The 25,457-nt window shown below is 35.2% G+C and overlaps 1 protein-coding gene across 1 annotated transcript in view; it reads right to left on the bottom strand.

Annotated features, from left to right (window-relative positions):
• ADAMTS19 (ADAM metallopeptidase with thrombospondin type 1 motif 19) overlaps positions 1 to 25,457 on the bottom strand; it is a 223,829-nt gene that overhangs the window by 54,536 nt on the left and 143,836 nt on the right. The window contains exons 12-16 of the mRNA XM_011362252.2: positions 24,121 to 24,251; positions 23,037 to 23,209; positions 16,390 to 16,517; positions 12,425 to 12,545; positions 6,233 to 6,313 (exon numbers count right to left, since the gene is read on the bottom strand). Coding sequence (XP_011360554.2) covers positions 6,233 to 6,313; positions 12,425 to 12,545; positions 16,390 to 16,517; positions 23,037 to 23,209; positions 24,121 to 24,251 — 634 coding nt within the window. The remainder of the gene's footprint in view (positions 1 to 6,232; positions 6,314 to 12,424; positions 12,546 to 16,389; positions 16,518 to 23,036; positions 23,210 to 24,120; positions 24,252 to 25,457) is intronic.

Raw genomic sequence — 25,457 nt, 5'->3', positions numbered from 1 at the left:
AGATTTGCATCAGGGAAAGAAGATGGGATCTGGCAGACTTGGAGGTAGTGATTAGAGAAGAAAACTGTCATTTCATGATTCGTATTCCTCTGAATTAATTCTAGACACCAATTGACACTAGTTAAGAGAAGGGGAAAAGAGAGAATTTGGAGGAAATTCAAGGACAATGTGCTCGTATATGACATGTACTTTAAAATCACAAATGTTGCATGGAAGGCAATGATTAAAAAGAAAAAGTGAAAGGGAGACAATAAGAACCAGACACTATGAACACACGGCTTGGGTTTAAATCCAGGGTCACAGCTTTTTAAATGTATGACCTTGGAAAAGAAACTTAGACTCCCTGTTCTTCTACTACCTGATTTTAAAAATTAGCGGCACATATTTCAGAGTTGTTGTGAGGATTTATTTAACGGATATATTTAATGCGCTGGCTCAGACTAATCACTATACAAATGTGAACCATCTTTTCTTAATTAAATTTTACTCAGAAAGTCTTTACTATTTCCTGTGTGCCAGACTCTGTTTTAGTTACTGCAGATATAGCTCTGAGCAAAAGGACCCCTGCCTTTAAGAATTAACAATGGAGATAGAGACTATAAAAGCATACATGTAAACAAATAAGAAAATTCAGACAGTGATAAGTGCTGTAAAGGAAATAAAGCAGGACAATGTAATAGAGAGTAGCTTGGTTAGGGGTCACAGTGGACATAAAAAGAAAGTGACAGATTTGAATAACTGACAGGATTTGCTGATATATTAGAGCGATAAAGAGACTTATCAAGGGAAACTCCTAGCTTTAGTGTAATCTATTGGATAGAAATCGGTGACTGTGATAAATAATGCCCCCTCCAAGATATCCATGTCCTACAAGGTAGATATTATACAAAGTATCTTCTCTGAGCACAATGAGGTGAAGTTAGAAATCAATAACAGAAGGAAAACTGGAAAATTCGCAAATTTATAGAAATGAAACAACACGAACAATGAATGGCTCAAAGAAGAAATCATAAGGGAAATTAGAAAATACTTTGAGACAAATGGAAATAAAAACATGACATTCTGAAACTGATGGGACACAGTGAAAGCAGCGCTATAGGGGAAATTTATAGTTATAAAAGCTTACATTAAAAAAGAAGATGAACAATCTAACTTTACAACTTAAAAAATTACAAAAAGAATAAACTAAACTGAAAGCTACCAGAAGGAAGAAAATAATAAAGATTAGAGCAGAGATAAGTGAAATAAAGAATGGAAAAATAATTGATAAAAATGAAACAGAAGCTGGTTCTTTGAAAAGATCAACTAAATCGACAAACCTTTAGCTAGCTTTACTACGAAAGAAAAAAGAGAGACAACTAAAAAAACAGAAATGAAAGTAGGAACATTATGATTGATGTTACAGTAACAAAGAACAATAAAGCACTATGAACAACTGTATGCTAACAAATTGGATAACCTAAGTGAAATAAATAAGTCCCCGCAGACACAAAACCTACCAAGACTGAATCACAAGGAAACAGAAATCCTAAATATATCTATAACTAGTAAGCACACTGAATCAATAATCAAAATTATCCCAACAAAGAAAAGCCCTGGACTTTATGGCTTCATCGGTAAATTCTACCAAACATTTCAAAAAGAACTAACACCAATCCTTAGATTTTTTAAAGAACTAAAGTGGAGGGAAGACTTCCTCACTCATTCAATGAGGCCAGCACTTTCCTGATACCAAAGCTAGACAAAGATGTTACTAAGAAACAGAACAAATGAACAAAATAAAACTACAGACCAATTTCCATTATGAACATTATTGTAAAATTCATCAGCAAAATACTAGCAAACCAAATTCAGGAGCACAAAAGGCATCCAAATCAAAAAGGAAGAAGTAAAATTATTTCTCTTCACAGATGATATAATCTTATATATAGAAAACCCTAAAAATTTTACAAAAAAATAAACTGTTAGAACTAATAAATGGATTCAACAAAGAAGCAGGATAAAAAGTCAACACATAAAAAGTAGTTGCATTTCTATGTACTAACAATAGAGATAGAAAAATGAAATTAAGACAATAATTCTATTTACAATAGCATCAAAAAGGATAAAATCCTTGGGAATTAACCAAGGAGATGAAAGGCTTATACAGTGAAAACTAAAAACATTGTTGAAAGAAATTAAAAAAGATATAAATGGAACCACATTCCAGGTTCATGGATTGGAAGACATAATATTATTAAGTTGTCAACATTATCCAAAATAACCTACAAACTCAATGTAATCCCTATCAAAATCCCAGTGGCCCTTTTTTTTTTTTTTTTTGCAGAAATAAAAAATCCTATCCTAAAATTCATATGAAATCTCAAGTGACCCTAAGTAGCCAAAACAATCTTGAAAAAAGAAGAACAAAGCTGGAGACTCACACTTCCTGATTTCAAAACTTACTAGAAAGCTAAGTAATCAAAACAGTGTGCTACTGGCATAAAAACAGACATGTAGAACAATGGAATAGAATACAGATCCCAGAAATAAACCTTCTTCTATTTAGCCAAATTATTTTTGACAAGGGTGCCAAAATCATTCAGTGGAGAAAGGACAGTTTTTCAACCAGTGGTGCTGGGAAAACCGAGTAACTACATGCAGAAAAATGAAGTTGAATCCTTAACTAACACCATATACAAAAATTAACTCATAGTGGATTAAAGATCTAAATGTAAGACCTAAGAACTCTTAGAAGAAAACATAAGGCAAAAGCTTCACAACACTAAATTTGGCAGTGATTTCTTGGATGTGGCACCAAAGGCACAGGTAATAAAAGAAAAACAAACTGAACTTCATGAAAATTAAAAATAATTGCATATACAAATTATTTCTCTTCACAGATCAAAAGACACTTTTAACAGAATAAAAAGCCACAAATTGATAAAATACTTATATATCATATATCTGGTAGGGGATTAATATCTAGACTATATAGAGAACTCCTAAAATTTATCAACAAAGAAAATCGAACAACCTAATTCAAAAATGGGCAAAGGACTAGAATGGACATTTCTTCAAAGAAGATATACAAATGACCGACAAGCACACAAAAAGATGCTTCAGCACCAGTAATCCTAAGGGAAATGCAAATCAAAACCACATTGAGATATCACCTCAAACCCATTAGAATGGCTACTATTAAAATAAACAGAAAACGACAAGTGTTGGTGAGGATATAGAGAAACTGAAACCATTGCACACTGTTGGTGGGAATAAAAAATGGTGTGTGGCAGTTTCTCAAAAAAATTAAAAATAGAATTACCATATGATTCAGCAATTCTACTTCTAGGTATATGCTCAAAAGAATGAAAGGAAAGGTCTTGAAGAAATATTTGTACACCGTTTTCACAGAAGCATTATTCAAAACGATTAAAACATAGGAGCAACCAAAGTGTCCACGGATGAAGGAATGGATGAAGAAATGTAATGTATACAAACAATGGAGTATTATTCAGCCTTAAAAAGGAAGAAAATTCTGACACTGCTACAGTGTGGATAAATCTTGAGGACATTATTCTAAGTGATATAAGTCAATCACAAAATGATAGTTACTGTATAATTCCACATCCATGAGGTATGCAGAGTAGTTGAATCCGTGAAGATAGAAAGCATAATAGTGATTATTGGCTAATGGATATAGAGTTTCAGTTTTGCAAGATGAAAAGACTTCTGGAGATGATAGTGGTGGTAGTTACACAACAAGGTGAATATACTCAATGTCAATGAACTGGACACTTAACATAATTAAGATGGTAAATTTTATGTGTATTTTACCACAATAATAAAAAAAAAGTATTATTAAGGGGAAAAAAAAAAGATATCCATGTCCAAATCCCTGGAACCTGGAATGCTACCTTACATGGTAAATAAACAAACAAATAACTTTGCAGATATGATTAAATTAAGGATCTTGAGATGGGGAGATTATCCTGGATTATACCAGTGGGCCTGAAATGCAATCAAGATGTACCCTTATGAAAGGTAGGAAGAGGGAGGTTTGAACATAGAAAAAGAGGAGAAGGCAATGTCACCAGGGAGACAGATGCTGGAATGATGTGGCCACAAGCAAAAGAATGCTGGTAGCCATCAGAATGGATGTTCCCGTAGAGTCCTCAGAGAGAGCATGGCTTTGCAGACATCTTGATTTTTGGTCCATTAAAACTGATAATAGCTTCCAGTACTGTGAGAGAATACATTTCTGCTATTTTAAAACCACCAAGTTTGTGGTAATTGTTACAGTCTTAGACCAGTAATATGGTGAGATTTACTATAATGGGCAATGCTAAAGGAGGACGAGGTTTCTGCATGGGACAGAAATAAAATTTTGGAATTAGACTTATTATTTCTGAGGTATATGTGAGACATTTGATAATTTGCATCAGATAAATGGGGACAGCAATGAAGCTCTAAGGGATTCCCTAGGGAAATAGCGTAGCAGGGAAGCGAGCAGGGCTGGGCTTGAGCCAACAGCATGGGAACATTTGGAAACCATTTAGAGGTTGAGAAGCCTGCACAAGAGACCAATAAGGGGTGTCCAGTGAAGCAGGGGTCCTCGGGTCTGAGAAGCCAAAAGAGAAAGTATTTAATGAGCTGAGGAAAGGTCAACAGTTTTGGACACTATTTATAGTGCAAATAACATGTGATCATTGAGTTGTCAATATGGAGGGCATTTGCTGACCTTGACAAAGGCAGTTACAATAGAGGGAAGACAGAAACAAGAATGAATTGGTTGAAGAGTCTGAGAAATAAGGAATTAGAGAGAGTGTGGAGAGTTCCATTTGTAAAACCGACTTGTTTACTTAGCCACATTTTTTAGATTACTAAAAATCACAGTACAATGTAGACTTTTGAAAATTTTGAGAAAACTCCATTTGAGACATCTATATTCTTTTCCAGCTTGGAAAAAAAAAAAAAAAAGAAAACATATTCCCCAGCAGAACAGCCAAATGTCTGCTAGTGAATGAGTGCATTGAAATTGTCTGGAGTTAGCATAGTGTCTCCAAAAACTGGATATTGGAGCTTTAATCTGAATTTGGACATCTGGGATGATTTACTCGCACTCAAAATACATTTCAAAACCATATTAGGTAAAAACAGATAAAATTTAAATATTAGCAATAACAAACTAATGGGTGTGCCACATGACAAAGGATTTATTTTCCTGTCCCCTTTTCTCAAATGTTCCTGCTCCTAGAAAGCAAACCCTAATGAGAAAAATAATTCGATTCAAATGTAGACTATTCCCAATACTGCAGAGTAAAAACAATCCTGTAATATTGGATTTTTTTACCATCTACAAAGTGTTTCCCAACTGGGATACTATTTCTTATTTGAGAAAGAATGAGAACATTATTTTTGTTACAAAGAAAAAAAAGCATGAAGGTTTTCTTTAAAAATATAAATATAAAGTTTAAATCCTGGGGAAATATTAAGTTTTTTGCCAGACCTGATCACATTAGATCTATCTGTGACTTTAAAAGATCATTTTATATGACTTATTAGTTTGAAATTTTAATATACAAAACAATATGTACTTTGACAACTTAATATTTTCTTCCATATATTTAAAAGTCATTAATTGGCCTAATTAAAATAGCTGATACAATTCTTTCCACAATAATAATTAAAAATTTAAAATACCCTCATCATAGGTGAGTGTACCTGAAGTGAAGTAAGAGAGAGTGTTGTTTCCCATTAACAGATCAAGATCCTTTTAGTATGTAGAAAAAAATTTTTAAGAACTTTATGAGATTTCCTAATTCTAAAGCAATTATTATATATACACACACACGTATATGCATTTACATATGCAATAAATTTCAATACGTGTATATGTATGTATATATATATATGATATAAATATATTTATGAAATATGTTTATACAAATGCATATATATGAAATAAAACATACCCAAATTCTCCAATGACTGTTTTCTTTTTTTAATATGGACTAACATGTGGAAGCAATTTACACCCCCCTAAAACACATAGACGGCCAAATTGCTTTTGCTCCTGGGAAGTCCCTGGGAGAGAAGGAAAGAAATTTCTACTTGATATGACAAGAGGTGCTTCCTGGGAAATTCAAATACGTAACTAGAAACAGACTGACATCCTCATCATCACAGAACTCTCAGGGCCCGGAGTGGGGCTCGTGTGTGAATGGGCTCTGGGTTTTGTAGTACAGGTTACCTAAGTAGCTATGTGCCGGCTTTTCCTCCACGACTTTGATTCTTCTTGCTCCAGTAGGTATCACCAGCACTTCCACATAACCTATAAGATTCAATAAAACATGAAATAAATCTCGAGTTCCTATACGATCTCTTTTCTTAATTGACTTGCCCTTCTTTTTTGGATTTTGGGTTTTGTTATGATATATTAATACTTATGAAAAGGAAAAATTTCACGTACAAAAGCTATCATAATTTCAGGTGGAGAAGTTGTTTGGAAAGATGTTAAGTCTATAGCACATCCAAGGCAAACAGTCAATTGCATTTTATGTAAAAAACTCAATGATATCTTATGAGTTGTGAGTCCGGAGAAAACACAATGGGACAGCAAGTTAGAAACATGTGGGTCTTGGAACAGAGCAATAACCTCAGATTTTGCTCATGGAACTCCTTTAATTTAAGAAGTGTGTAGAAGAAGAAGATGCAAGTGGAGAGAAAACAGCCAGAAGGGAGTAGGTCCCTGGAGTAGCTGAGCTGGAACAAGAGAAACTAAGCCCTCCCCAAGGAGACTAACTGAAGCTGGGGCTGGAGACAAGTAAGTGTAACCATGCAAAACAATCTCGTGTCACCTAGGAAGGTGTCAGACAGGTAGAACACAATTAGCTGTTTCTCAGGAAAGTTTTTTCAGTGGAAGTTTAGGAATGCTCGCTATAAGATAAGATAAAGTGGGATAGAAGTAATGCTCATTATAAGATAAAGTGGGATAGAAGTGAAGATGTACAGAAAAAATCAAAATCAAGACTTCATTTAGTGTAGTCAGTATAGAGTAGATGCCTACTTTTGGCTGAATAGTTATGCTTTCAAAATATATTGAGAAAATATTTAATATTCTAGTATATCTGTGTAGCTCCACATATATGAGAAAAGTCTAATTTCAAAATTACTTTTAAAAAGGCACAATAGCTAATCCCAGAGTTGTCGGCTGTTGATTAATTATTCAAATTCCTGAAACTGTTTCAATTATTTGGTCTATATCAAAAGGTAGCATACACCCCACCTGGTGGCAGTGGCTGGAATTAGAGGCATGTGCTTTTTGAATCATAATTTCCATTAGTGAACACTGCTTATTCAATTTAACCGTTTTTTAGTAATAGCAAACCATACAAGCACTATCCTTTTGTTACTTGAACAAATAGGCAGCAATGAAAATAGAAACAAATGCTTACTGCCTATTTATACTCAGAAGTAAGGTAAGAAGGCCTCTGTACCCAATGAGCTTATAATTGAATTGGAAAAACAAGGCAGAAATATCCTATAAAAATGTGAGTCAAATAAAACTTCACAAATTAAGTTTAAAAGATAATTCGCAAAATGATATGGTTACCTCCTTACTAAAGAACATAAACCATGTTGTTTAAACTGCCCCCTGCTCTGCTCACGTCACCACTCAAAAGGTTTACTGCTATTTTTAACTCACAGAAATGGGATTTATTTTTCCTTTTTCCCTTTTAAATGGCTATATACATTACTCGTGTTTAAGAAACACTGACATCAACCAGAATCACTATGATTCAGAGAAGAGAACATTTCTATAGCCAAGGAAAGCTTCACAAAGGAGTAAACAGACAGACTGTCTTTGAAGAATGAATAGGATAAGGATATAGAAAAAGGATGAGTTCACTAGGTATAAATACAAGTGAGGAAGTAAGTGGTATCATTAGTAGCACGTGAATAAAATAATTCTGACAGAATTAGAAGATGTAAGAAGATGGCCCTACTAATGAGAGTTTAAATGTATGCCCAGGACAATGAATTTATCAGTTTACAACTACTGAACATTCTAAAGCAAGGAACTTGGTAATCAGATACTAGTTCGAGAGGCTTTATCTGACAGCAGGTTGCAGAATGACCAGCAATGTAGTTGTAAATAACAATGTTGGGAGTCTAGTGTAAAAATCCAGGCTGGTAGAGGCTAAGGTAGAAAACCCAGAAGGCACCGCGAAGGAAAAAAAAAACATTCTGAACTTGAGAACCAATAGAAAGTGGAAGCATAAACATTGAACACAATGTTTTATTATTACTTATGTGAGAATGGGGCCATTATTTACAGGAATATGGAAGTCAAGTTGTAGGGATAATCTGATAAACTCAGCTTTGGGATTTGTGTTTAACAAAATGGTGTAACACACTAGTAAAAATATCCAGTAAGAACTCTGGAACATCAAAAACTCCAGAGCAAGGTCAGGCTATTGTCCCTCTGGGAGGCATCTTTGCAGAAGCAGTCTCTGAAACCATAATAGTAAGTGGAGAAAACAGAAAGAAATCAAGGACTCCACCTTGGTGACGGTCATTAACAGAGATTAAAAATAAATCAGAAAAGAATACAGAGAAGGAATAATCCTGAGTAGGGGGAGATCTGCCTATTTTGGTGCAGTGGGGTCCTATGGACTGGAACATTTCAAGAGAAGTTGTTGGAAAACTGTGTCATAAGCTGTAGAGACATGAAAGAGAAAAGTGACTAAGGAGATGGTGACTGGATGTCACAATCAAGAGGTGACTGTTAATCTCTGAGCAAATAAATTTAGCAAAGTGTTTGGGGGATATTAAATTTCAGTATGTTAAAAAAAAGAAAAGCGGACAGAGGACAGTAGAGATAGTAACTGTAAATTTCTGTTTGAGCTCAGCTGGAAACTCAGCCACATTGTACATCAGGATAGTAGTTACATCTAAATTTATAGTTATATCTAGAACAATTTTCTATCATTCAATTGGAATTGCTTGGAGGATAGGTGGGTTAAACTGAATTTAACTAAAGAAGAAAAAGAGGAAGAAAGGTATTAAGCAAAACATTTGAAGAAAGATAGCCAATAACTGGGGGCCTTGATATTTTCCAGTAAATAAGCCATCTAGCACAATTGAGAATGCACGTTTTTTAAAGAAGTGAATATTAGAGAGCTACTGCCAAGCTTAAAAGTTGGAAAAAGGCTGTGAGGTCAATGTTATAAATTTTACCCTCATGTTGTGACAGTTTGCTTTGTATATAGGAACACCTTATCCTACTTTATAACCGGTTCCCATTATTAATCAGCCATCTTAAAATGGCAATAACAATCATTTTCATGGTAGTTACAATGAAAACCGCCACATTTGGAACAAATGCTATGTGCTAGTCACGATTATAGGTAATTTAGACAAAATTATTACATTTAATCAAAATGATAGCATCCAAGGTAGATATTGCATTTCTCGTTTAATAGGTAAGAAAATTAAGGTAGAAAAAAAAATACATTTTTCATGACTGCATTGTAAGTAACTAGCTGACCCAAGCTTTGAACCCTTACAGCTATGACTCACTGATATTATTTTATAAAATGAATACATGACACTATGACTCTCCTACAGCTGTGGCAAACATACAAACAAGTATGTGTTTGTGTTCCTTACATAGAATCAGTATCATTGTCTCTTATACTAAGAATAACACATTTTATGCCCATTTTCTTTTTAGTGTATATTGAGAACTATATAGTTCCACAACTGGCCAAATACACAATTTACTTTTAAAAATTCCTTTAAAAAATTATCCCCTGGCTAGGCAAATTACGGTGAAAAACATGATAAACGTACTAAAACAAAAAATCTTCTTAAGTTTATTTTCTAGCTCCAACAAAAATGATTTAGCAAACTCTAAATAGAGCACGGGGACCGAAAACACCCACATGTGTCTGCACATGTGTTACTCATACAATATATACAGTGCGCAGGGCCAACTGGACCAAATAAGGCTGCAATTTCTTCAAGAAATTCTAGGATGTCCATAAACTATAAGGATAAAATTATCTCAAGAGAAATGAATACAACGTTCCTAAAGCCACAAGTAGAGAAATCCATACTATAATTAAGGACTCATGCAGATTTTTGTTTTTTCAAGTTCTTAACAACATGTTTCATTGTTAATTAAATTAACAAATATTAATGGATCACACACTATGCTGGTCATTGAGGATATGATACTGAACAGAAATAGCCATGATATTTTTCCTCACCGATCTTAAAGTCCAGTAGGGAGGTAAAGACCAATGAGTGTTCAATTACAAATGTGATTAGAGCTGCACTGTATGGATACCAACATGGTACACATCACTAAACTAGTTGCTAGTGATAGGAGGTGAAAGTTGTTCAGGGAACACTTCGCTGAGTAAGTGACATATAAACTGAGATCTAAGTTATATCTGGGAATTAACTAGGCAAAATGAAGAGAAAGCTAACAGAACAGTATTTTTAAATGCAAGGTACGGAAGAAAGCACAGTCAGTTGAAGCATCTATAAGAAGTTGGTGGCTAAAACAGAGAAGGAAAGGAACCGTGGTGTGAGATGATGTCAGAGAGATAGGGACAACAACATCATGTAGGACCTTCTTTTTATGGTTCAAGTTAAGAATTCTTGTCTCTTCCCTGTGAGCAATGTGAAACTAGCACAGAATGTAAGGAAGAAAGTAATATTACTAGTCTCTGATACTCTTAATATCTTAGGCATTGCAGACATATTCCAAATATCACATGCTATTTGTATAACCTACCCATGGCAAACAAACAAATGAACCAAAGTAGAAATTAAGGTGCAATAAAAACAAAGGAGGTTTGAGTAAGAATCTGAAGAAAATGTATCCACATAACTACAGTCAGAATGACAAGCATCACTGATTTGTTAACTGTTATTTCTGTTTTCTATGCTTGGTGGAAAAATCAAGTGTTATTATAATTAAATAAAAATATCAGTGCTGAATGTGCACCAGTATTATTCAATGAACTGTTACCACGCATATTAAATAACTAGGCAAGACTATGCTTCAAAAATTCTAGTATCTTTAAATCTTTAGTCTTTCAGTCTTTATTTGAACTGATGCACTACAAATACCTCTCCCATAACAATCAGGCTGAAAAGCTCATTATAATTGCACTTCTTAGTTGAAAGTCTGGGAGCCTGTTATAGTGACATATAGCTTTTCTAAATGAGTTCTGGCAGATTTTGACTTGTAGGACTTGTCACCTTTTACACAGCTTTGGAGACTGAGATTTTGATCTGTAATTTCCCTGGGCCTTTGTTACTTTTGGGCCTCAAAATCTTCAAGCTCACTTATCTTTTATTCTGCTGGGGCCTAGCCACAGTTATATTCAACTTTAGAGGGCTGTGTCTAATTTTCTTTTCTGAAGGACTCTTTTATCTAGAATGAACCGTTTTCTTTATTATTCAAACATAAATGGTTTGTTCTTTGTACTCAAACTGTAACAGATATTTTAGTCTCAGGTTTTTTGCTTGTTTGTTTTTGAACAAGAAAGGAATTTAAATAGGAAAAAGTTGATATATGTAATATAACTATACTACAGATGATGAAAATATCATCATAAACACTAAGATAGTTCAACACATAAATATATGGTCAAGGCACTAACATAAATGCCAAAAGGTTTGCTTCCTCCCAGTAAGCTTGAGGTCCTGAATATAAAGCATTTTCTATATGTAAAGTATATTTGTGGGTCATTGTATTTCAGGATAGATAGTTTTACTTTTTGCTGTAGATCACTTTAAACCTCATACTATCTAGATCATTCATAGTCATTTTATCCTCATATCCCCTGAGTAGTAGTATACATAGATGAGGACACAAAAGAACAGAAGATGACTTGCCATTATTAATACACCTAGAACATCATCCCACATCTTCTGATTTCCCCTGTTATTGTTTTCACTGCTACAGACTCTCTGTTTCCAAAAATTTGTTCCCTTCAAATTTAGTAAAACATTAAGAAAAAATAAAGAAAACAAAAAGCTGAAAACCTGAAGACTAATATTCTCAGTAGTTGCTTCAGGCTGTTACTAATCACTGTTCTCTGTTAGACATCACAATTTACATTGGAGAATAAGGTCTGTAGAAACCTGATAACATATGCCAATGCAAATTAGGTTATTCCCTTGCTGCTCCAATTAATTAAATGCACAAAAGATGATTTCATATTTTCATTATTGGGAAATGGGTTTGTTAGAATTTCTGGCTCATATCACATGTATTGTATATCATCATGAAAAATCATTCAATATCCATTACAAAAGTCTTCAATAGAATCAGAACTGTGATTTCTAAGTCAAGTTCTATGTAATCTCTGTCCCCAAAGATGTTCGGATTATTAATATAAAAAAAATTAAAAATAATTACCTGCTCCTCTGGTATGATTAAAATCTCCTTTAATTATTTTGCATGATTTTCCATTGCCATTGCATACACCACAATGATCTTCCCTTGCAAGAGACCCTAATAAACCATCGCAGCCAACTTTCTGTAACAAGAGAATGACAGTACGTCGTAAAGTGAGATATTTTCTTTTTATTTTTTAAACACTAATTTAGGACAAACCTAGTCTCTACAAACTAGAAATATTTAATTAAAAAACTACTAAAATGTCATTTTCTCTGGTGCAAACTAATACAGCAAGTTCACGTCAAATAATATCATCTGTAAAGTGACCATATAGCAGGACAGTGATGCGAGTACTTTTCTTATATTAAAATGAAATGATATCCTAAAGCAATTTGGAAAAATATTATTGAGATAGCTGCAATTTACATAAGTCACAAAGGAAATCACAATTCTATTAAATATAACTTAATTAATCTAATGCATTCTACTCAATATAGAACAGATAACAGATATTCATTATATGGATGGCTTCGCTTCTAAAGCGGTTGTAAAGCAAATACTGAATATTAAATATTAACTTTGTGAAAACCAAACACAAATGTTTATTTTCACTACAGTTCACAAATAAAACTTCTATGCCCATCTTCTTTGGCACCCAGCACACAAATGTGCGTAAGAAATGCTCAAAACCCATGGATGCCATAAGAAAATATAATCAGTGGGAGAATTAATTTTTATATGCTTCCAGAAGAATTATGTATAAAAATCTTCTGAGATTAAATCATTGACTCTTTCCTAGTGAATAATGTTGGTCTCCCATTGATGTTCAGTAAATATAATCATATTTTACCAAGTCGTGTGTACTCAAAGGGCTGAATCTCATATGTCAATACTGTCAGAAATAAATGGTAGTATCACACAATTACCTCTAAATAGAAGGATCTGCAAGAGAGACTGATGACATATCCATTTATAACAAGTAAAAATTATTTGAGGAATTTTTAAAATATTAAATAAAACAGAAAAAAAAACAGGGTCTTTTTTTCTGTCGTTGGTATTGTGATGGGGGAAGCAGGAAGATGATAAAACACAGCTGTAGGGTAAATGTCCTGAGAGAACAAAAATCACATGAAACCTGCATAATATAGCATCATTTCCTTTTGTCATGGAGAATGTATCAGTGTTAAGAGATAGACAAAGCAATGCATTAGTGGGAGAATTCTGACCAGCAATTCAAAGCATATCCAGGGAGAAATAAAGAGAACGTTTGGTTGAAAGGGGTGGCCACCACAGAAAATTCGCAAAATACAAAAACGGTATGAGAAATGTTCACTAAGCAGCAGCCATGAAAAGACCCAGAAGTCTTGGGGTGGAGAAAAAAAAAATCTCTTCTTCACGTACAAATGAAGAAAAAATTTAAAGTCCAGAGTGGTTTTGAAATGATAAAAGCACAGTTATTACTCTATCCCTAGCATCCAGCTTGTTTCTTGGCAAATACAATAAATCCAGTAAGAAGTAGTTAAATGACTGAATAAATGAGTGCCTAGTAGTCTCTTGGTTTTTTCTAACCCTTGTAACTGTGATATTACACATCTATAAATCTAAAATAAAAGTCAGGGATACACATAATGCCATGGCTTGATAATCACACATTTTTAACATAAGAATCAAAGATTTTGTATTTTGTAATGGATAGTCTCAAATATCCATACTTATCAAAATATGCTCATATAACTCCAAAAGTTGAGGATGAACAACTTTGAAAAGGCAATACATTTTAGCTGGAGGTACCACTGGTATGCTGGAGATAGAAAGATAAGGTGATAACACAGAGCAGAGCTTTCCCTGTCCTTTCCCATGATGGAAATACCGTAGAGCCAAATTGGGTCACCAGAAGAAAGCTACCTATTTTTAATAACCTCCTTGGTCCACTCACCACACTTAGAATTCTACATTCAGCTTGGGTGCTATGTATTTTGTGATAAAACAAAACACTCAAGCCAAACCCAATACATACAAGGTTGTCAGGGGGGAAAAAGCATGTTTTTAATTATATTGAAAGACTGAATAAAGTGTTTTAGTTAAAAACTTAGAATTTTGAAGTATTCCAATTCATAGAATTTTAATGATAATCATCGGATTCACATAGCACTTATACATAATTTTTTGTTGTTGTTATAATTTTAATGTCTAGCTAAGGATCTGGATTACAGAATACTATTAAATGAAAAGCATAGCAATTGAGGCTATTGTACAGTTAGAAAAATATACAGTTAGAAAAATAATTTATTTTGAAAAATAAATTCATTTAAGACATATATTAATCTGCCAGATTTACATATAATGACAAAATAAAGTTAAAAGCTTTAATTGCACAATATGTAGTTCTGAAAAAAAATGTAGAGGTATATATACCTGCAATGTTTTTTTTTAACAGGCAAATGAAAAATTACATTTCAGATTACTGCCGTATTCTGTTGAAGAATATAGGAAATTAATATGTAATTATAAGGCTGTTTCTTATGCCAATGATATTACATGACTCTGTGCTTTAAGTTGGATAGACTGCTGGAAAAATACAGAACCTTAGAGCTGGTGAAGCATTTAAGTTTCATGTTTTCAAGTTTTTACCAGAAGTCCATAGATCTCTATAGGACCACAGACTGATCCAGCCATAGCTTGCAATTGTTTTCAAATCTTGGCTCTGTGTGTGTGTGTGTGTGTGTGTGTGTGTGTGTGTGTGGTATCGGGTGTGCATTTTTCTGGGGGCGGGGGGGGAAGCAAACTTTTCATCAAATTCTCAAAGGAGCGTATTGCACAAAAAAAGTCAATGACCATTGGTCCAACAACTTCATTTTACAGATTAGTTAATGGACACATACATATTTTAAGTGATTTTCCCACGAACACAGTTTCCTAGTGGCTGCCATGGATTCAGTGCTGCTCCACTCAGATACTCTTTCACAACTAAAGGATTTATTTCCCTCCCATGCCTGGAAAATTTATCAACTGATGGTTCTCAGCCATGAACCTTTTTCAGAAATTGCCTAGCCTGGAGAAACTGCCTTTCCCAAGGTCACATCTCCTTCCTCGGGCAACTTGCATCCAAATGCTCCTAGAGGCTGGGAGTAAAAAGAGCTGTTTTTCTCACCCCAATGGGGACAGCTCTGAAGGGCCATCCCCGTTTCAATGTTCCCACAAGGTCAATTGAGGTCTTGTGACTGCACTACAGCTTAACCTCCCCCTGTGCCCAATCCTGCCTCCTTCCCCTCCCCACACAGATGTTGATCATCAATGAAAATACTTGGCATTAAACTCCTGCATATTATTAATCTTCCAGGAAAGCCAACCTAAGACAGTGGCAGAGCTATAACCAAGTTCTAGCCTTTGATCTTTCCACTATGCTCTTCGTCCTCACTTTAACAGAATTTCTGCCTTTCTGGCAATACATGAAGAAGAGCACATAAACGCACGTAAGTAGGTGAAGATTATTTTTAAAAAGGAAGAGAAAAAGAAATGAAATGTTTAAAAATTCTAAGAAAACTGAATATACATTAAAAATCAGTTGCTTCAAGTATGTTGAAATGCTTTAAGATTAAGGGAGTAAAAGGACTGATTTTATAGTTTTTTTTTACCGCATGGCTCAGTCTTGGACACAAAACACGGAGAACTGGAGTGCTTACATTTTTGGTACAGAATGTTTTGACATAAAATGCCTGAAGTGTTACAATTTTAGACCTGCAATATGTACATGACAAAATTAAACTCTCAGATTCTTTCGGCTAGTTATGAATATTATAGATTATCTAGTCCAAACCCTACACTATACAAAGCAGATCAGACTTAATCAAGATCACAGTGAGTCAGGAATACATCCTCATCTTCTGAATCCTGGTGCAGAGTTCTCCACCATACTATGCAGCTGCTTCGTGGTCTCGCAGTCCTCCCCCAGCATACACATTCTCTCTTTTAGACTGGCTTACCTGACACCTCCCATTTGCACAGATATCCAATCCCTGATATCCACAAGAAGTTCCATCCATCACTTTTTCTGACAGAAGAACAGGCTGTTCTTTTCCAACAGGAGAGCAAAACAAGGCACATGGTTTTTCTACATACAGAGTGGATAAAAAGAAATGAGCAAAAGTGACTCCATAAATATGTTTATCTCAAGCTTTATTTTTCAGCACAGTGTTGAGTAAAAAATATAGTTTCATGTGAATTGGGTAATATAATACTAGAGCAGATAAAACTAGAAGATTATTATGAGTAGTAAATAAGATGATACCCGAGAAAAAACAGGTATCCAATGAATGTTAACCTCTCTGTTAAGAAATATGTCTTCAAGTTACTTATTACTTTCTGGCACTAAACCTCGACCAATCATTCTTCCTGAAAACCCAAACCAATCATTCACCTGAAAAATGTTTTTGCCAACCCCCAATTTTGCTAATTTCTGTTGGAATGAATTCCCCTTTACCTTTAGCACACATCAGAGTTCTGCCTTTTTAAGATTTATGTTATTCATGAAACCTCTCTTGACGTCTCATTTAAATTCCAATACACTAATTTTTAATCCTTTGCATCTGGCATTTTCTAATTGAAAAATTACTAAAGGGGAAAAAAAGAACTTCTAAGATGAGCAATTCCCATGAGATTTTCCATTACAAAGATGTTTAGAAATGCAATACAACCCCATGAGAACATCCCTTGGTATGCACAGTTGCTGACGTGTTGGCTGGGACTCAACCCCTTTTACTGCCTAGTCAAAAAGCATGTCAGTATACAGCGCATCTAGATTGAGAATCACTGATCTAGGTAAAGAATTCTTGAACGGCTGGCCATCTTCTTCAGTGCTTTGTTAAATAACACTGTGGAATGATTAGAGTTAAAACATTTGCCTATTAGTCTCAGTCAAAGAATGCTAAAAAAAAAAAAAAGTGTTGTTTCTATTTCTAAGCATCCTACACAAAAGAGCTGTAGTATTTGGTAACACCAGTAGTAGGATTATCCAAATCTGAAACTTCAGAGCAATTTCCATGCTACATTACTACTCTATTGGCTTAACACCAGTCAGGCCCTTTACTGTTTATTAAGCTCATATAAATAGAATGGAAAATAGTTTACAGTCTCTGACACTGATCTTCGCTTATGTCTTCAGTAAGGTTCCACGTATGCTGATGGGGTTCTATAAATACCAAATAATAGCCAGAGGCATGGAACAGGGTATCACTTTGCAGAGAGAAGACAGACAGTTAAATGAGCCTTTAGAATTGAACATTTCAAACTGTTTTCACATGTGGCTTCTGAATACTGCTTGAACAATTTTGAGGAGTTGGAACAAGGCCTTCAATGTGCATGGTTTTGAAATTTTCCTTTAAGATGCCATTATAAGCTGCAATAAAGCATTTCAGTGTGCTCTCACACCTCAAAGTAGGTTGTGTTTATTCAAGGGCTGCTTACTATGTCATATCTTTGGACTTAAAAGCAGCTGCTATAGTTGTAACACTTTAAAAGTGATATGTGTACACACGTATAATTCTCTTTCTGGAGTTTTCATTGAAAAGAGGAGCAAACCTGATATATGAATAATACTGACAGGAGTTAGTCTAGAAAATTTCACTCACATTCCAAGCAAGACCTCAGATAAAAATCTTTGTATTTCTCCTTTACGACGCACTGTCAATTCGCTGTGCTTACTTAAGCTTTATAGATGACATAAACATTTGATACCAATCTTCCTTCCTGGAGTGTACCCTGGAGACTGTGACATTACAGTGATCCATTTAACATGCCAGTACTTGGCAGGCAGGATCTGTCTTGATTTAAGAGATCAATCCTTTCCAAGATATGCATTAAACATGGATTTCAGCCAAATTTCAGTACAGATTATACGAAATACCTGAATGTTAAAGCCATGCATCTTTTTTTCTATAAAAATAAATATTCACTACTGCATTGATACCCTACATTTAATTACCCCAACCATAGATTCATGTATTACATAAGAATAACAGAAACAGCCACTTGTGTGTTAAGCTATCATATGCTATTAAGACTTAGGATTTTTAAAAGAATTGTATATTTCAAGTTCGTCCATAGTGCTATAATACATACAGACTATTTTGTTGTGTATTTTGTTCATCATACAAACTGATGAATTGATATATGTTACAAAAATCACTTTCCAAAAATGTTAACCTGCTAATTATATAAATATCTATTATGGGTTATTCTGATAACAAATGTCACTTTATAAGAATTAGGAACTTAATTGTGATTTCCAATATCTTTAATATTTTAAATTGATCCCCATCTAATCCCGATTTTCTTTTCATCTGAAGGGAACCCATTACCTGGCTCTTATTTTACATCTGAGTAAATAGGTTTCAAATGAATATTATCAAATTGCACAGCCAGTTAGAGGCAGAGATAGGATCAACCCTCAAATGGTCAGATGACAATTTTCATGATCTGAAGTCATCTTGATTATATTTTTACAATGAAAAGATATTGTTTATATATTTCAAATTTATGCCACAAATATTCATCAAAAGCCTAATAATTGCCAGACTTAACACAAGACACAGACAACAGAGAGAATGCAGACATATTAAAATCTGTTTTAACAGGGTGCTTGTGGGGTACTTGGAAGAGGCACATACCCAGATTGGAGGATCAGGGGGATTCTTTTTTTTTCTAGAGGACTCGAAATAAACTGAGTGCCAAATATCAGAGGTGCCAAATATCAGAAGGTAAATATATTGGGAGAGAGAGATCAAAGCTTGAGAAAGAAAAGGTATTATGCCAAGAAACTAGCATGTCTCCAGGCCCAGAAATATGAGAATGTGATGTAGGTGAGGGAGGGAATGGAATGGCCTAAATGTGTTGGAGATGACAGGAGGTAAGGAGAGAAGTTAAAGGGGTGGGCCACAAAGATGGCCTTATGAACCAGGTAGCAAAGTTTGAGACTGGTCCTGAGAGCAACGGTATTAGGGTATTAGTTGGTGCAGAGACGGGCAGATCCGGCCTTTAGAAAGGGCAGCCTGGCTGAAATGAGGAGTAGGGGCTGGAGGAGGGTGAGGTTGCAGCCAGAGAGATGATGAAGAAGCTGCTCGAGGAATCCAGGTTAGAGATGGTACAATTATGAACAAAGATGCAGGCAGTAGAAAAGTTTGGACAAATAGGGTTTGTTGACTGATTACAGGTGACTGGAGATTGAGGAAGAAGGATTCTGGCTTAGCTTGGTCATGAGGTTGATGATGATGCCATCTCATTGTGAAAGAGTACAGTGAGAAAAGCAGAAGGAGCAGGGGCCGTGTTGAACTTAGACTATGCCGAGTTAGCGATGAATGGGATGTTGGATGGAGATGTCCATGCAGCAGATGAGTAAGGAGCTAAGGAGCTCAATATCTGGTGATAAGTATTTGTTTCTTTAGCAATAGATAATAAATAAAAGCTAGCAAATAAATAAGATTATCTTAAGGGGAATGGTTAGTGAAAAGACAATTGGGGCCAAGACAGATCACTAGAAAATTCCCATTAGACATACCATTCATTCACCTAATATTTATTCGGTGCCTACTCTGTTCAAGTACTGTTTATGGTGCTTAAAGATAAAGCAATACACAAAATCTAACAAGCCTGCTCTTGCAACTATCATTGGGGGGTAAATAATAAACAAATAAGACATAAAAGTATCATGGCAGATGATAAGCTCTATGAAAAAAGAATAAAGAAGGGAAAAGCTTTGAGTTAATTTTTAAGGAAAGATCTGGAAGAGGCAAGAGTATGAATCATACTGATGTCTGGGGAAAGTGTTTCCTCAGGGAATACAACTTCCAAGACAATAAGATAGGAAGGTACCTGACTTATTCTAGGAAGAGCAAGGGAGCCAGTGTGGGTAGAAGGGTGTGATGAGGGAATGGTGGAGATGAAATTGGAGGGTAACAGGAAGCTAGGTAGTGGAGGTCCTTATAGGCCATAAGAAGAACCTTGGACTTTAACTCTTAGTGAGTTGTGAAGATATTAAAGGGTTTTGAATAGAAGAATACTATGATATGACTGACATTTTAAATGTATCACTCTAGCTGGTATGTTAAGAATGAAAGCCAGGTAAGGACACGGGCATAACAGTCAGTTAGAAGGCTACTGCTGTCATCTGGGTGAGAGACAGTGGCTTGTACCAGGGTAGCAGTTCTGGAGATGTTAGGAAATGATCAGGTTCTTGGACATATTTTAAAGCTAGGGCTAATGTGACTTTACTGACATCTTAAACGTGTAACAAAAGAGATAGAAAAGGAAAAATGATGACTCCACGGTTTTTGGTCTAAGCATCTGGAAAGACAGAATTACCACTTATTAAGAGGCTTATGTAAATAGAAGATTGTGCTATAATTTCTTCTCAACTGAGGAAACAGTATGTCTGGAGACCATATAGGGGAAGAGAACATGACAGGTTTGAGACAGTAACACAAGACCAATATCTGGAGTGCAGTGCGAAAAAGAGTGAGGTTTTAAATGAAGCAGGAGATAATAGAAGGGAGAAGAATGAGGATCATGTTATGCATATCATGTGGTATAATTGGGCCTTGCCCTAAAGTGTTATGGGAAGCCTGTGAAATGCTTTAAGTGGGAGATTGAAATGATCAGACCTGCATTTTACATAAAGATCTCTAGGCTGCTCTATGAAGAGTGAACTGAGGCAGGAATAGAGTGAAAGCAGAAAGACTATTTTGGAGCCATTACAATAGCCCAAGCAAGAGAGAGAGTCTGGAAACAGAAGTTTAGAATAATGAGAGTAGAGATGGAGTGAACGGATATGCAGTGAACAGATAAGATATGGTGATGGATTGAAAATGTGGGGGAGGAAGACGGAAATGTGAAGATGACACATCTCTGGCTTGTGCAACTGAAAAGCTGGTATAACCTTCCCTGAGGTAGGAGACACTAAACAGGATCGAATGGACATGGATTAGAAGGGTTAAAACCATGAATTTAGTCTTAAACTTGTAGATAGTCAAGTAGAAATATCAAGGAGGAGATTATAATACAAGCTCAAATGAAAAATCTGGATGAAGATATAAATTCATGAGTTATTTGCCTGTTTGAAGTCATGGGAATAGATGAGATCACCTAAGAAAATGTAGAGTGAAAACTGAATAGTATCTGGGATAGGCAGAGAACACAGACATAGAGTAGGAAAGGCAGGATGGCATCACGTCATGGAAGTAAAGGCACATAAGCATTTAAGGAACCAAGGGGTGGCCAACCATTTGAATGTATTTGAGAGGTTAGGTATAAGACTGAAGATCATTCCTTAGGTTTAATTTCTATGACAGTCTTTGATGACATAATAAGATTTGTGCTGGTGAAATCCAGGTTGAAAGTAAGGAAATAGAGGGCTCTTTTGAGAAGTCTGTCTATGAGTGGGAAGAGTATAAATGCACCAGCTGGAGGTGGCAATGAGCTTGAAGGAAGGTTTGTTATTTGTTCGTGGAAGAGTCCTAAACACACTTAAAAATCAAAAGTGAAAAATCACAGAGGGTAGATTAAGTGTATAAGACAAAGTAGAGATAATCAATAAGTTAGCTGAAAAGATTAGATGGGGATGACATCGAGGGCACAGTTGGAAAAACTGGTTTTAGAAAGGAGGAATGAAAATTTTGCTAAATACAAGAAAGCAGATGGAATGTCTGCAGATATAGTTAGGCTCGTGTGTTTGATAGCAAGATGAGGAGGTAATCATCTGATGGCTGCTTCCCCACACACACACCATTTATGAAGTAAAATAATTTGCCCTATTTTTTAGCTGTTCCTATTAGTGCTTGTTTGCTCAGATGTTTCCACGGAAAGAAGGGTTTTGTCAGATGGTGCACTGAAACTGACAAAGGAATTTAGGCTATTACCAGGAGTGCTATTGAAATGATGAAAAGCACAGTCCAAGTTGACTAAGGGTGGGGGAGGGATAAGGAGCGACTAGGACGTGATGGTCAATTAAGACAGAGAATTCACCACCACTTTTGGTAATTGCAACTCAAACCCACAGCACACTGACCAGAGGCAAAGTATTATTATTCTTAAGTAATAAAGCAACAATTGCCTCTATTTAATCATTTAGCAACTTAGAACCTTTTTGGTTGTTTCTGGTTTGGGGGCTATTGAAAATAAAGCTGCTATGAACACATGTGTACAGGATTTTTTTATGATTGTAAATTTTCATTTTTTTTTTCGGGTACGAATGCACAGGATTGCATTTTCTAAATTTTCTAAATTATATGGTAGGCGTATCTTTAGTTATTTCACAAAATGCCAAGCTTTCTTTCAGAGTGGCTGTAGGTACCATTTTACATTCCTACCAGCAATGTATGAGAGACCCCATGTCTCCTCATCCTCACCAGCATTTGGTGTTGTCATTTTTTTTTTTAATTTCATTTGATCTAATAGGTACACACCTATCTCTATATTTTTAAATATACTTTTAGTCAGCTCCTGTGGTTGTTATATGTCAGTAAAAGTAGAAAAAAAATAGAGCTCTGAAATACTCAGAATATAATCTGTAAAATAACATTTACTATTGCAAACCTAGAAATCTATTTAATTAAGATGGTGGTGATCTGGCTGGTCATACCTTCATCCATGACAGCTTGCCACTGAAGTGCATGCTTTGGGTACGAAGTTCTAACACTATAGGCCTGACATTGCCAGTCTCTGAATCCAGGCAAACCTGCAGGACAAGGTGGATGCTCACATATTCTGTATTGTTTTCTGGGACCATTACAATCCCTTGCTTCAGAACCTAGCCTAGAAAAGATAGTATACAAATAATCAATTTTATCTTTTTTTTATGTTAGTGACTCATTGTTTTAAAAAATAAAATAAAATAAAAAAAGTTAAGGTATACTCCTTTATATTAAATCTACGTTTGAAAATGTGGACTCGTTAAATAATTGGTAATATTAGAAAATCTACAAAACTATATATTTTCCCCAACCCTTAATCAATTTAACTTCCAAAATACATGAGAAATAAAAGCCAACTTGCCACGAAAATCAAAGAGAAGAGTAAAGGAATGAGGCTGAAGGGAAAACTAGAAAGCCTGCAATTCCGATGAAGGAGTTGCCCCTAAGAATTATTAAGGAGATACTTCTAGTGTTTTCATATAAATTCTTTAAAATTGATTGTGAAGCAGTTGGGCCACTGAGCCCACACCAGGAGTTAAAGCATAGAGGTGAAGTGACTTTCTCACACACTTTCCTAGGATCACACTCATAGATCTTGTCATGCTCCCTGTCTGTAAATTGACAAGCATGTTTTCATTTATTTTCATTCTTAGCTTCTTTTGACATTACTTTTGTTCTCATGCTCTCTCTTTCTGAAGGCCTTTCACCTTCTTGTTCTTCTCATGGTTCCTCTAAATTCTGACTGACTTTTTCTAATACATGTCTCCCTGCTCACCTAAACACATTTCATTTGATTTAATCAAGAAACCTGGGTAGCATTTATTTGTTCTTATAAGGATTGGTCTTATTTTTTTTTTTTCTTAAAGGGAGTTATTATAGAAAATAAATAAATTGAGGACTTTTCTGCTTCTCAAAATGGCATAGGGCTTGAGGGGCTCCTTTTGCTTTCCTACATGCTTTATCGGTAAAAGTTTTGCATTTCAAAACTAAAGAAAAACCTGCCCTCCCCCAGTCCAGGAACTTTGCATTTACCCAGGACATTTGCGTTCTCGACTGCTGATCCCAGAACTGCAGGTGCGGCTGCAGGGGCTCCACACACTCCACTCTCCGGTCACGTGTCCAGGTGCTGAGGTCCTGCTGGTACATTCTCCAGCCTTACACCACTATTCCAAAAGTTATGTCTTAGGTGAACAAATCAGGGCACAACAGAAAATCATTCACTGGCCTATAGAGTCACTGGAATTGCAATTAAATCTAGGGTCTATGAGAGCCCCAAATATGTGGAATTGAAAAAGGCTACTGATAATAAGTCACAGTGATTTTTGCCATAGGAATAGAATGATCCTGTTTTCTCAGTTCTCATGTCATATCGTACAGTCTTGTCCCGAACACAGCACACAGATATTTGTACTACAGTCTGAGGATTCAGTACTGCGACAGAGATAGGGTGGAGAGGAAATGTGAGATTGCATGGGCCAGGAAAGAAAACCTAATACACTCTGAGAAACAAAACAATCTAAAAGAGACCAACAACAAAAAAAAGCAGAGTCATATATAAGAATGGGAAATAAGACATAAATGTCCTTCTATATATAACCAAGGTGAAAGCAGACATTTTAGCAAATTTAGCAATTTTGATTTCAAATGTCAGTGATTCAGGGCACTCTCTTTATAATTAAAAAATAAGTATTATTTAATTTTAGCACTTTCTTTCATGCTTTTTTCTTTCTTTTTTCTGAATTTAAGCCTTAACATTATAGCAAATTTTCTTCTAAAAGCCATTTATTTGAAAGACTTAGGCAATTAGACTCTTGGAATGAAATTCTCTCATTTCATTCCAATTTTTCTATAGCTTATTTGGTATCTATTCAGAAAGAAAAGGTAATTGTGAAAGAAGAGAAAGGAGTGTGGTCCTTCTCTTTTTTATATTTATTTTTTCATTAAACAAAAGCAGTGAAAGAGGATGTTTCGGTGGTCACCAGGGAATGGCTGCCAGACCTTGGTGGACAGACAGATTATTATCATTCTTGGAAAATCAGATATGTGATGGTCATGGGCAAACATGTTCAAAGTAAAAATTAATTAAACAAAAGCACGTTGAGAACAATAAGTAAAAATTAGGAAAATTTAGATTAACAATTGCATAATGACAGGGGTTGAGCAAGCTGATCCTTTCAGTTCTAAACAATCTTCTGCACCTAAGAGCAACCTGGTTTATAAGGAATTTGGAGGAAATTACAGAAACACTCTGATCCTCAGTTTTCCCACTTCAAAATGTGAATAATAATCATAGTTACCTAATAGACTTTTTGCAGGGTTTGAATGAAGTGCTAAGCACAATGCATAGCCCATACTAAGTATTTTATAAA

This window comes from Pteropus vampyrus, unplaced genomic scaffold (genome assembly GCF_000151845.1).
Source record: "Pteropus vampyrus isolate Shadow unplaced genomic scaffold, Pvam_2.0 Scaffold74, whole genome shotgun sequence".
Classification (NCBI taxonomy): Eukaryota; Metazoa; Chordata; class Mammalia; order Chiroptera; family Pteropodidae; genus Pteropus; species Pteropus vampyrus.
Note: the sequence above shows the minus strand (reverse complement) of the source record. Positions and strands in the feature narration are given on the sequence as shown.